The following is a 13,208-nucleotide window of genomic DNA, read 5'->3' as shown; positions in this document are numbered from 1 at the left end:
AGCAAGCTATTGCAGTGATCCAGGCATGAGGTGATAAGGACCTTCAATATGATTGTGACATTGTCAGAGGAGAGCATGTACAAGAGATCTTATAAAAGTTGAAACATAAGATTTAATAACAGATTAGCTCTGAAGAACTGAAGATGATGCCTTGGTTTCAAGCCATGGTGACAGAGAGGACAGTGGTATTTTCCACAGTAATAGGGAATTTAGGAAGTTAGGAAAAGGGGAGGATTTGGCAGGAAAGATAATTACTTCAGTTTGGGTCACATCAAGTTTAAGATGTCTAGTAGACTATTAGAGATGTGAGGCTGGATGTCAATAGAGAGCTTAGGACTGGCCAGATATATCTCAGAATCACTTGCATAGATGAATAAGCAAAATACTATAGAAGAAGAAGAGGTTCTAGGACAGAGCCTTGGGGCATACCTAGAGTTAACAGGAATGACCTGGCTGAAAAGGGGAAGGAAGGGAATGAGCATTTATTAGGAGCCTACGTGTCAGACACTGAGCTAAGCACTTAGAAATATTATCTCATTTGATCCTCTCAATAGCCCTGCAAAGTAAGTGCTATTATTGTTATTCCTATATTATCTGAGAAAACTGTAATTTGAAGTACCACAGTGACCCTTCACTTTCTCAGGATTACTGACTTGCCCACCATTACACAGTGAGTTTTGTGACAAGGAAATCACTTTAAAAGACTGATATATATTAATTTAAGGTCGCCAAGGAATTCATTTATGTAATTCCTAAATGAAAACTCAAGTCAGCCGTCAGCCTTTTTTGGAGTTTAATTACAAACAGGAGGAAGAAAGGAATTAGAGATAGAGAGAGAGAGGGAGAGAGAAAGGGGAGAGAAGGAAATAGGGCTTAAATACCCCTTCTGTTTAGGCTGGGCCAAAGGGCCCAAGCCCTTAGATTGCTGAGGCAAAGAAAGGAGATCAGTCCCTATTACTCACGTGACCAAAATGGAGAAACAGTCTCAGCGGCCTCCACCTCCATCTTCCTTCAGAGCAGCCCAACCTCTCAGAGCCAAAAAACTCTCCAACCAACCACCCTTCAGTCCTCAGACCCCCCTATCTTTAAGGAAACCATCCAAGTTCCCTCCCCTCAGTTCTCACATCTACCAATCACTGTCCAAGTCTTCCCTGTGCCAATGGTGGCTCTAGCTTAACCCAGGACCGCCCAGAGGTCTGTGGCTTTGCACATGTCTGTTGAAGGTCATATTCTCAAATAATTAAATCTTGATCCTTTGCTGCAGCCCTTCCTAAATCCTGTTAGGACTGAGTGGGGTGGAAATTGTATTTTCCAAGACCTGGTTCTGTCATTCCAAGTATCTCTATTGTATCAATTCTAAAATCAATCATGACTCAAAGAAATTCCTGTTCTATGCTTAAGCATAGGTCAAAGCCCTTTCCATTGTTCAGCAAAAGGTTTCTGTCCTAAAGAAATCTTAAGAAGGGAGGAGGAGGAACCTCCCATGCCAATGGGGTTCACATTCCAATAGAGTTCCCACTATCAATAGGAAATTTTTCAAGTATGAAATTTCCCAATGGTGAAATTTCCAACATTTATAAGTCTAAGACATTTTAAGGTTTACAGTTTCTGAGGTTGGATTTGCACTTAGATCTTCCTAACTTGAAGCCCAATGCTTTAATCATTGTGCCACCCAGCTGACTCCAAACATCAAAGGACACTGAGAAGAAGTAGTTAGACAAATAGGAGAAGAACTAGGAGAGGCTAGTGTCATGAAAACCTAGTGAAGAGAGAATCAAGGAGAAGAGGGTAATTAGTAATGTCAAAAGTTGCAGAGAAGGATGAAGTCTAAGAAAGGACCATTAGATTTGGTAATTAAGAGATCCTTTCTAACTTTGGAGAGAAATTTCATTTGATTCATGAGGTCAGAGAATTAAGAAGGAAAAGGAAGTCGGCACAAAAAAGAGCTGTCTTCTCAAGGGATTTAGTCAGAGAAGAGAAAAGGAGTAATAGGACAATAGTTAGCAGGGATGGGAAGATTAAAGTGAGGGATTTTGAGTTTGGTGAGTCAGGCAATAGGAAAGTAACAAGACAGGAAGAAGTTTGAAGATATATGAGAGTGGGATTGGTAGAAGGGACAATCTGCTGTGGAGAAGATGAGAGTAAGATCACATGCATATAGAGAGGTTTACCTTTTCATGTGACGAAGAGGTGAAGGAGGGAAAAGTGGCAATAGGCATCTTAGTAAGATGAGAATGACTGAGGAAAGAAGAGGAAACTCTCAGGGAATAGCTTCTGTTTTTTCAGGGAAATATGAAGCAGAATTCTCAGCTGAGAATAGTCAGGTAAAGGAGCTATAACAGATTTGAGGTGGGATGGAAGTTTGGAAGACCCATTTTATAAATAGGGAGGTGAGTCAGAATAAAAGGGTTTCCTCATCATGTGAGGGACAAATGTAGCATTATTAGTTTAATAAATGTGTAATAAATCTAGATCTCATCCTTAATTTTTTCATGATTTTCACCTTCATTCAGCAAAGCAGGAGTAGGAGCAAAGGCATCAGATAGTAGAGCAGTCTAGTGCTGAGGCTTGGCAAGTTCTATTCAATAGGATAAGTGAGCAAGAGACTCAAGAGAAGAGGAGAGTGTGAGGTTGAATTGGTTTGTCAAGGAGTCCAGATGAGAAAGGGAAGAGAATGTAGTCAGTGTAGGGTGATGGCCTGAGAAAGAACCAAGGAATAGAGAAATTGGAGGTCATGAGGAAAGGTGAAGAACATGTAGATTCATAACACATGATTTCAGAGTTCATGAACATAGAAGTGATACATTTGTGAGTAATAGCAAGATCAAGAATATGCAGTGTATGGGGAATAGGTCACAGGAAAGTGAAAGAGGAAAGAAACAGGGAAGAAACCAGGAGGTTGAGGTGTTTGTGGAAATATCAATATAAATGTCAAAATACCCTTGGGGCAGTGAACTCATTGAGAGAAAGAAAGGAATGTTTGAAGGTCCAAAGACAACAGATTGTACAATAAATGTGAATTCTAAGAATTCCAAAGAAAGGGAGGTTTCTGAGTGATGCTGGTAGCGAGAGCCTGAAAGTAAGCGTTATTGGGAATTAGGAAGTATTCTGACTTCCTCACTGTGGAAATTTAATACTAGCCTGTACTCCTTTCTAAGGTACTCCAATAACCTTTGGATTTTAAAGGGAGACTGGTTTAATCTTAAAATTGAAGCTACAACTTTGTTTCTTCTCCCACCCTCTGGTTGAATAAGATTGGAGACAAAACCTTTTGTTAATCTGTAAACAATCCTCTTAAACTAGTAGGGTAAAGAAAAGTAGACTGGCATACTTTGCTGCCATTCTAAAGAACTCCAGACATCTGGCACCCAGAAAAGCCTTGTCTCAGAGTACCCGGAGTGAGGTTGGAGTCCTCCTATTAGAGGGATTTTGGAAAGGGACTTCTTTTTTTTTTTGAAAATTTTATTTAGTCAATTTAGAACATTATTCCTTGGTTACAAGAATCATAGTCTTTCCCTCCCTTCCTTCTCCCTGTAGCCCACGTGCAATTCCACTAGGTATTACTTGTGTCCTTAAATCAGAACCCATTTCCATGTTGTTGATGTTTGCACTAGGATGTTCATTTAGAGTCTACATCCCCAATCATATCTCCTCAACCCATGTCATCAAGCAGTTGTTTTTTTCTTCAGTATTTCTGCTCCCACAATTTTTCCTCTGAATGTGGATAGTGTTTTTTCTCGTAGATCCCTCCAAGTTGTTCAGGATTGCCACTAATGGTGAAGTCCATTATATTCGATTGTACCACAGTGTATCAGTCTCTGTATACAATGTTCTCCTGCCACTCATTGCCACTAATGGTGAAGTCCATTACATTCGATTGTACCACAGTGTATCAGTCTCTGTATACAATGTTCTCCTGGTTCTGCTCTTCTTTCTCTGCATAAATTCCTGGAGGTCATTCCAGTTCTCATGGAATTCCTCCAGTTCATTATTCCTTTGAGCACAATAGTGTTCCATCACCAACATATACCACAATTTGTTCAGCCATTCCCCAATTGAAGGACATGCCCTTATTTTCCAATTTTTTGCCACCACAAAGAGCGCAGCTATGAATATTCTTGTACAAGTCTTTTCCCTTATTATCTCTTTGGGGTACAAACCTGGCAGTGCTATGACTGGACCAAAGGGCAGACAGTCTTTTATCACCCTTTGGGCATAGTTCCAAATTGCCCTCCAGAATGGTTGGATTAATTCACAACTCCATCTGCAATGCATTGATGTCCCAATTTTGCCACATCCTCTCTAGCATTCATTACTTAGAAAGGGACTTCTTGAAGAGCATAAATTAGAGTACCAGGAGGAAGAGGAGAAGGGACCTTTTTCCTGGGAATCCATAGTGTTAGGTGGCTGGCTACAGGTAGCAAGTACCCTTTTTTTCCCTCTGGCCCACTTTTAAAATTATTTAATAAATAATTATAAATTAAGATATAGTCTCCAGAGAATTTTAATCATAACAGCCCTGCCTGATGAGTGCAGGGTGGGTGTGGGTGGGAGTCACAAGTGCTACAAAGGATGGCTAGAGATGCTGAATAATTCCAGGAGGGAACCAGTAAATGCAAGGAGTGGGAAAGGAAAATGTTGAAGGTGCAATTCTGTTTGTTATCTATGGAGCAGGCTTTCCAGAAGGTCCACTGGAAGAGGTGGTTAGCTTTATAGGGAAACATAGGAAGGGATGGACAAATGCGAGGTCTTTAAATATTTCATAGATACATACATACAAAGCTTAGCCTGTCTGTCTCATTCCCACTATATGACTAACCTACTTTCTTTCCTAGTCAGTCAAGTCATGGATAATGTCTTATTCAATAGTCTTTGTGTATGTCAAAATTGACAACATGTTGTAGTAAGCAATACTTTATATCTTTGTTGTCAGTCAGTGCATGTGCCATAAACTCTAAGGTGAACTTCTTTCAGTAATCCTAAGTGTTTGGGAATGGGTGCAGTTATTTCTGTTGTTTCTATAATTGATCATAGAAAATTATGTTGATCCATTTCAAAATGAATTAGGTTAGGATATCTTCAATTTTATCATAAGATAATTGACATGTAATGAGGCTAAGACACAAGTAAACATTTTTCTCAGGTAGAAAGCAGTGAAAATACAAAGGGAATTGCTCAAACAGATTTATTTTCCAGTACTTCTTGAGAATATTAAGGTATTTCTCATTTTAAACATGTTCTTCATAGTACTGTTTATCATTTCCAAAAGTAGAAAAACATAAAATACACAGTAAGAATAGTTTCTGAAAGTGTACATTTCAGTGAAAAAACATATGAACATGTTTCATTGAGTCAAGGCCAGAGCTAGAGCTATCACTTAAAGTTGGAATATCTTGGTCCTTCAAGCCCTTTCCTCCAGTTGCTAATTTCCTTTTACATTAGCTCTTAACAAACTAATACTTTATTGTAACTTAACTCATGAAGAATAAAAATTCTTCCCTCATTGACTATAAAGTACATACTTTTAATCCAGAAGATAACCAGGTTTTGTATATGTAATCATTCATTACTCAGATAATTTCCTATGTTCATAAACTTAGATTTATCATATTTTGATTAATAGTAATGTTATTAATAATATTTTTGATGTCTCTGCTGCAAACTCCTGATGGTAACATGAGACACTAACAAGAGCAATCAAATAGTTGCTGTAGAAAAGAAAGTAGATTTTTACCCACACAGTCAGCACACTGACTATAGACAACATATATCCTTGGTAGTTCTTGGGCTATGGATGGAGGTTGAAACGGGGGAAAAGGTTGTCTATAGGATGGATTGTAGGATCATAGCTCTGGAGTTGGAAAGCACTGGAAAACTAGGGGGATCAGTGTCCCATCATTTGTAGCTTGAGTCGTGAATGGTTTAGTAATCGGGAAAGGACTTAATCTGTTTTGAAGTGCTTTCTGAGCTTCCTTTTAAGAATTCTTTTTTGTAGCTCTCTGTAAAACAAACAAAAAGAGTTATGTATTCATGTCATCCTCCTTTCCAAAGTGACTTTAAGTATTTGACAGAAGGATAGAAACAATATCCTCACAGCCTACCTTCAGGATAAGCTTTGCTTGCTTGGATTCTGGATTCAAGCATATTTGGCCCATACCTTCTTTCAGAGTGATACTGTTAACCGAAAATTAAAAAGAACCTCTATCAAATTTCAGAAATAAAACTGAATAATTGCAATTGTTTTCATAATCATGCCAAATACTTACATAATTTCTATTTTGTTACAGCTGCCACTTGGGAAAAATATTGAGACCTTTTTAATGTTTGCTATATACACAGAGTTCACTGTAGAACTTCTACAAAGACACCATCCCCCTCTGAACATAGAGAAACCTGGAAGAGACATAATTTATTCACTAATAATACCAATTGCAATACTATATATTCATAAGTATATTGCATTAATTTTTATTATTATTTTATTTTATTTTTATTATAATAAATATTAATTTATATATTTATATTATATTATATTATATTTATTTTTTATTTATTTTTTATTTTTATAATTTATTATATTATATTTTATTTATTTTATATTATAAATATAATTTATTATATTATATTATATTATTATATATAATATTAAAATAAATATTAAAATAAATCTATAAATATAATAAAAATAAAAATTTTAATAAAATTTAATAATATTTTATAATATAATAATAATGATTTAATAAAATTTAATAAAAATATTTTATTTATTTTATTATTATCCTTATGCTAATAAGTAAAGTATTTTTTCATTGGTGAAAGGAAAACCATTTATGCATCACAATAGTTGTATACAATTTAAAATTTTTTTAACTTAGATAAAACATTAAGGAAAAATTTTGGCAGAACAGTATAGAGGAAACTTATATAATGCCCTTTGTTATGGTGGAATGCAATCTATTTCCCTTTTAAGAATTAATATGCTTACCCAACAAATTGGCAAAGAAGATAAAAGGTAGGGATAATCTGTGTTGGAGAGAAGGTGGAAAGACAAACACACTAATGTATTATTGGTGGATCAGTGAATTAGTGCAATCATTCTGGAGAACACCATATACTTGAGAATACTTATAGCAGCACTTTTGTGATCACAAACTAGCAAGGTAGGATTGGCAGAGTTGAGGAATGACAAAACAAATTGTGCTTATATGAATGTAATGGAATGTGGCTGTGTTGTAAGAAATAAATTTGCTGTGTACAGAAAAATCTGGAATAATTTCCATGAACTGATGTGATATGAAGTAGGCAGAATCAGTAAAATATATATATATACACAATATAAAGGGAAAGAGCAAATATCACATCATAATCAAAAATGAATATTGCAAAAAAATGCATAGAACAAGAAAATTTAAAAGCAAAAGAGTTCAAATTTTGACTCTATAATTTACTAAATGCTTGATCTAGAAGATTTTGAACAATTACTTTAGAATAAAAGATGAGAAAAGAGTTTGAAATTTGAATAAACTAAAATGGATAGTTGAAGGGTCTGAGAAAGAAATAATCCTGAGCCTAACAAGTAAAAAAAGTTCTACTATACCGTGAACAGAAGAAGGATAGAGGAGTACTGCTAAAAGTATAGCCAGAACCTTCAGATTCATGTTTGTTGTTGCTGCTGGATCCTAGAAATGGTGAACAGGGAAAATGGTTTTGAACTTTTATATACACATCTATGTTATAGTTATGTGGCAGTGGGAATTTCCCTTGAGTCATTCCCCTTTGGGATTTAGCTTCCATTTTTTTTATTCCTGTAAATGAATTGATTTCTCCCTTCTGGCTGATCTCCCTTGAATACTACTCCTGTTGTGTCTCTTCTAAGCATTTGCCTGAGATTTCATTTGGAGGAAATATAATGGTTAACTACATTTATTTTACTTAAAGGATAAAAGGAAACTGAAAGCAACTTATTTTACAAGATGTGCTTTTTTTTTGCTAAAGTTAATATAAATTTTTTTATTTTGAGAAATTGTGAATGCTTCAAATTTACCTCAACATTTTTACTTCACCAAAATATCATCTTGTAATTTTTATTGTATTTTATTTTGTTTATTTTTGTTGGGGTTACCAGTTATTTTTTAAGAGCTTTTTTCTTTCCTATTTGAACCAATTCTATAAAATGCCTTCTTTATGTTCCTATCCAATCCAATTCAAGTGCTTATTCTGCTATGTACCAAGAACCCTGTAAGGTGCTACCCCTTAAGGGGTTTTACAGCCTGTTGGAGAGAGCACAGGTAAGTCAATACAAGATGCACTGTGTAGCCTGCAGTGTTTGGAATGGTGCTGCTACTCTGTTGAGCTATAGGATTGTTGGGCTCACTCATTCCTTCCCCCGGTGTGGGTCCGGCCACTCCTTTTCACACGTTCCCTTAAAGTCCTTCTTTCAGGCATGTCAAAATTCTTTAAGTTCAGAAAAGTATTTTTTTCCAGAAAAGTGGTTTTCCTTTTAAACTTGATATAGGAAGATAGTGGGAAGGGAACTCTTCTGACAGCACCGGGGTGTCACTGCCCCTCCGCCAAAAATGCTCCTCAGTTTCCTGAAGAGCCTGGTTCCAACGTTAGCCCCTGTTCTGGAAACTTGAAAACTGTAAATCGATCATTCTTTTCTTACAGCTCAAGCCTCTCTTAGCCAGAGAATTTTACAAGCTAGTTGTAAAATTGATTTCTCCCTTCTGGCTGATCTCCCTTGAATACTACTCCTGTTGTGTCTCTTCTAAGCATTTGCCTGAGATTTCATTTGGAGGAAATATAATGGTTAACTATATTTATTTTACTTAAAGGATAAAAGGAAACTGAAAGCAAACTGACTTTATAAATGGAGATTCTGGGAAGTCACACTTTGCTGGAGTAAGAGAAGGGGCCTCAGTAAAAGAAGAGAATGAGATTGCCCAGGGATGGCTCACAGTGCTCATCTATGCCAGTGTCTTGGTACCCTGGCTCAGCTGCTATTGCTGGAGCATTGCTCTCCATGATTTCTGCTGTTGACTGCTTTTGTGGGGCAGACTCTCTCCTCCATTTCTCTCATGCTTTCCTGCTCTCCACAGACTGTGGCACTCCTGACCTTCTCTCTTTGGGTGGTTCTGGCCAGCTGACCTGGAGTCTGGTCCTGTAATTTGTTCTCCAGAGGACCGAGAATGGAAGAATGATTCAAAGTTTCTGTCTGAACAGTTATCAGAGGCCCTTTTCCATTGCCCCAATCTCCAAGCACTACATTCATAAACTTTATAACCTTTTCCAAAAGTGGCCACATTTCCTTTGACATTTGACACATCACAGCATCAAAATAAGCACCAGCACTTATCAGAACAAAGTGATTGTCTTGGGGGATCCCCTGAACAGCAAATCTACATCAATTATATAAATAATAGACATGGCAATGTGCAGAACATCACTTGACAAACTACTCCAGGAACTACAGATCTAATCTACATGCAATCCATTAACATACCCATGCCATAGCAGCGTATGAATATCTATAGGACCCAAGGAAATCTGCAGAAGAGCAAAGTGGTTACATCATTTGGCCTACAAAACAACAAGCATGCTTAAACCCTGGTATGTATGCAAATAAACAACAAAACCGCACATAAGTGACATGTAGCAATGGTATACATCATGACGAGCACAGAAACAATCATGAAAAAAAATGATCAGACAGAAACATTTTCAGAATTTATAAGTACTTAGCATATGCCAGGGAGCATATTCAGTGTTTCTGACCATACTCTTTGGTTCTCCTCCTACCTCTCTGACTTCTCCACAGTTCATGGGGGCTCTGTAGGACTCTCTTCTCTCTTTACACTATTTCTCTTCATGATTTCATTAGCTTCCATGGATTCAAAGACCATCTTTATGCTGATGATCCTCCAATCTGCTTATTCAGCCTTAACTAATCTGATGACCTCCAATCTCTCATCTCTAATTACCTATTGGATATCTTAAACTGAATGTCTTGTAGATGTCTTGAACTCAACATGTCTACAGCTGAACTAAGTATCTTTCCTAATTTCCCTGTTGAGAGCATAACTATCCTTGCAGTCATCCAGGCTCAGCCCGGAAGTCATTCTCTCAACTCCACACTTTCTCTCACCTGCTCTGTCCAATCTGTCACTGGTGCCTATTGATTTTATCTTTATTACATCTCTTGAATATGTCTTCCTTTCTGCTCTAATGCTGCCACCAACCTAGTGCAGGTCCTCATCACCTGAAGTACTGTAATAGATTGCTGGCGATTTTCCCTGCCATTATCAACACAGATTCAAAGTGATCTTCCTAAAGCTCAGGTTTGATTGTGTCACCCCTTTCCCTGTACTCAGCCAGGATCAAATAAAAAATCCTCTGTTTGGTGTTCAGAAGCCTTTCATAACCTGGCTTCCTCAACACCGTACACCTTACTTCCCCACACATATACCACAGCATCAAATGACATTGATTTCATTGCTGTTTTTTGAACAAGACATTCCATCTCTCAACTTGCAGCATTTTCATGGTGGTCCCCTATGCCCAGAATGCTCTTCTTCCCCTTTTCAAGTCCCAGCTCAAATCCCACCTTCTATGGGATACCTTTCCCAATCCCCCTTTAATTCTAGGGTCTTTTCTATGTTGATTATTAGAAATGTATCCTGAATATATCTTACTCTATAAAAAAATCAGTAAACCTTTATTAAGTTCCTGCAATGAAGAACTGAAAACTAAAGGGATGTCCCTCAATTGGGGAATGGCTCTACAAATTGTGGTATATGATGGTGATGGAATACTATTGTGCTAAAAGGAATGATGAACAGGATGATTTCAGAAAGAACTCAAAAGATCAACGTGAACTGATGCAGAATGAAATAAGCAGAACCAGGAGATCATTATACACAGTAACTGCAATATTGTGGAATAATCAAATGACTTTGCTACCAAGAGCAATACAATGACCCAGGACAATTCTGAGGACTTATAATAAAGAATGCTATCCACTTCCAGAGAAAGAAATGTTGTAATAGAAATGCAGATGAAAATTTATGATTTATTACTTATTTATTTGGGTATGTGTTCTGGGGTTTTTGTTTTGTAAGATTATTTGCTTAAAAAAATGAATAATACGGAAATCTGTTTTATGTTTGACCCATGTTTGGTCCATGTTTGACCCAGATTAAATTGCCTGTCAGCCAAGGGAGGGAGATAATATTGATCATATGATTTTGGAAAACTCCTGCTATATGTGCCAAGTACAAAGGATCCAAATTTCAAAAAGAAAGAAAATTCCACATCACAAGGAACTTACAAACTAACAAGGGAAGACACTTCTCAAAAGAAAGCTAAAAAGAGAGGAGTACCAAAGAGAACAGGAACTTGATGTTTGAAGAGCATCAAAGCTGAAGCAATCTCAATAACAATGAGCTCATCCTGGGAGAAGCATGGCATTCAAATTGGGACCAAACAGCAGCTATGGAAAATGGACTTGATATTATTTGGACACAGTTGTCTACCTATTGCCTTCCCTGTTAGATGGCATACTTCTTGAGAGCAGGGGCTATCTTTGGCCTTTCTTTGTATCCTCAGTGCCTAGTTAGTGATTGAGTGACACTGGTTAGCCGTCCCTTACATGGATAAACACATCTGGCTCCATGTTTAACTTTCTTCAGTTTCTCCTGTAACACCCAAAGTTCAACTCTGATAATTGAGCTCTAGTTTGTGGTTAATATTACAGAACAATAATTACTATTTAGTTTCTTTCCTAATCACTTTCCTCTAAGTCTTGAAAGGGCTTTCTCTCAGTCAATAAAAATTTACCAAGTTATGTGCTGGGCATTTTACTAAACACTGAGGATATAATGAAAGCTATTGTAATACTTTCTCAATAAAAGTGCATTTCCCTTTTCAGCCAATATCACTTCAGAGAAAAGGAAAACAAAAAACTAAACAAGACAAAATTCCTCTTTGTTCAGATTTTGGCCTGTAATTTCTGTAATGAAGGCCTTTTGGCCACAACCTATAACCCACTTTTCTGGAGGGCAAATCTGGGAATCATCTTTAGACTAAAGAAATACTTTTAATATTGTTAGAAAACAAGAAATGAATATTTTAAGTTTACTTCCCCTCTCAATATCAAAGGATATCTCCATATCATTGGAGTCTTTACACCAATATTGTCATGCAGGAAAGGCATTGCCTTTAGATTCTGCTTTTTCTCTCATCTCAGCCTGGTTGTTGGGTTTTTTCCATTGCACCAAGATTTTATTTAAAATATCACTTTCTGAGAACTAGCCTAGTTGGACATTCTTCTCAGAATTGGCAGATGGTCTCTTCTGTTTAGAATATGCTTAGGTAAAAGACGATCAGGATCTACCTGCTCATCAAAAAGACCAACTAACCATGACTACAGTGGATTGTCTTTCTAGGGCCCTTGTCAACCTCTGGGGTTCTCTTGTAAGAAATAAGTTGCCCAGTTTAACATAGTAACTTTCCATTGATCTGCCAACTTATTTGTCCCATAAACTCCAAATTTTCTTAACATCATATCTCCTTGTTGAAGATTTTAACCACAGACTCAGACATCATACTGTCATTTGTTTCTTTCAAAGTTCTTGACATGAAGTGGTAAGACTTCTTTCATCTTATCTCAGAGCAAAGAATTAAACTGTTTGTGAATATCTAAAGTCTATATCCTCAGAGCTTCTAAAGCACAAGTTAGTAGATAGGCCTACCACTTATTCAACTATCAACAGGCACCACAGAGGATTGGGTTTGGGGTAATTCAATGCACCCAGAAAGTTGCATCATTCCATGTAAGTTATTTAAATATTTCCACAGTCACTTCTGGCAATTATAAAATGTTAAAAGTTTTTCAAGAAAAGTCAAACAAAGTGATTGCTAAGTAATCTATAGAACAGTGATGGCAAACCTTTTAGAGATGAAGTGCCAGGCCTCCACCCCTAGTCCAATCCCCAGACCAAGTGCCATGCCCACCCAACATGCTGAGTATTCTCCAACCCCCACTCCCCCCCACAGGAGAGGGAGAAAGCACTCCCATTGGGCTGCTGGGCAGAGGGTTAGGTGATGTGAAAAAATGTCATCAGATATGCTGGAGAGGAGGAAGGGAGCAACTCTGCCTGAGGCCCTCTGCCTTTCTAGTAACAAATTCTGGGGGTGGAGGCTGAGGAGGG

General features: G+C 37.2%; 2 protein-coding genes across 5 annotated transcripts in view; one reads left to right on the top strand and one right to left on the bottom strand.

The window, feature by feature from the left end:
- The window catches only part of ART3 (ADP-ribosyltransferase 3 (inactive)), a 194,442-nt gene that overhangs the window by 99,444 nt on the left and 81,790 nt on the right, over positions 1 to 13,208 (top strand). The gene's annotated exons all lie outside the window — the stretch shown is intronic.
- Positions 6,057 to 7,658, bottom strand: CXCL11 (C-X-C motif chemokine ligand 11). Its single transcript, XM_007495744.3, has 3 exons — positions 7,598 to 7,658; positions 6,267 to 6,393; positions 6,057 to 6,174 (listed from the first exon to the last, which is right to left on the bottom strand). Exons 1-3 carry the CDS (start codon positions 7,656 to 7,658, stop codon positions 6,057 to 6,059), a joined length of 306 nt encoding a protein of 101 aa, XP_007495806.2.

Source organism: Monodelphis domestica, chromosome 6, assembly GCF_027887165.1.
Source record: "Monodelphis domestica isolate mMonDom1 chromosome 6, mMonDom1.pri, whole genome shotgun sequence".
Taxonomy (NCBI): domain Eukaryota; kingdom Metazoa; phylum Chordata; class Mammalia; order Didelphimorphia; family Didelphidae; genus Monodelphis; species Monodelphis domestica.
The sequence above is the reverse complement of the archived record's forward strand: the minus strand, read 5'-3'. Positions and strand labels throughout refer to the sequence as shown.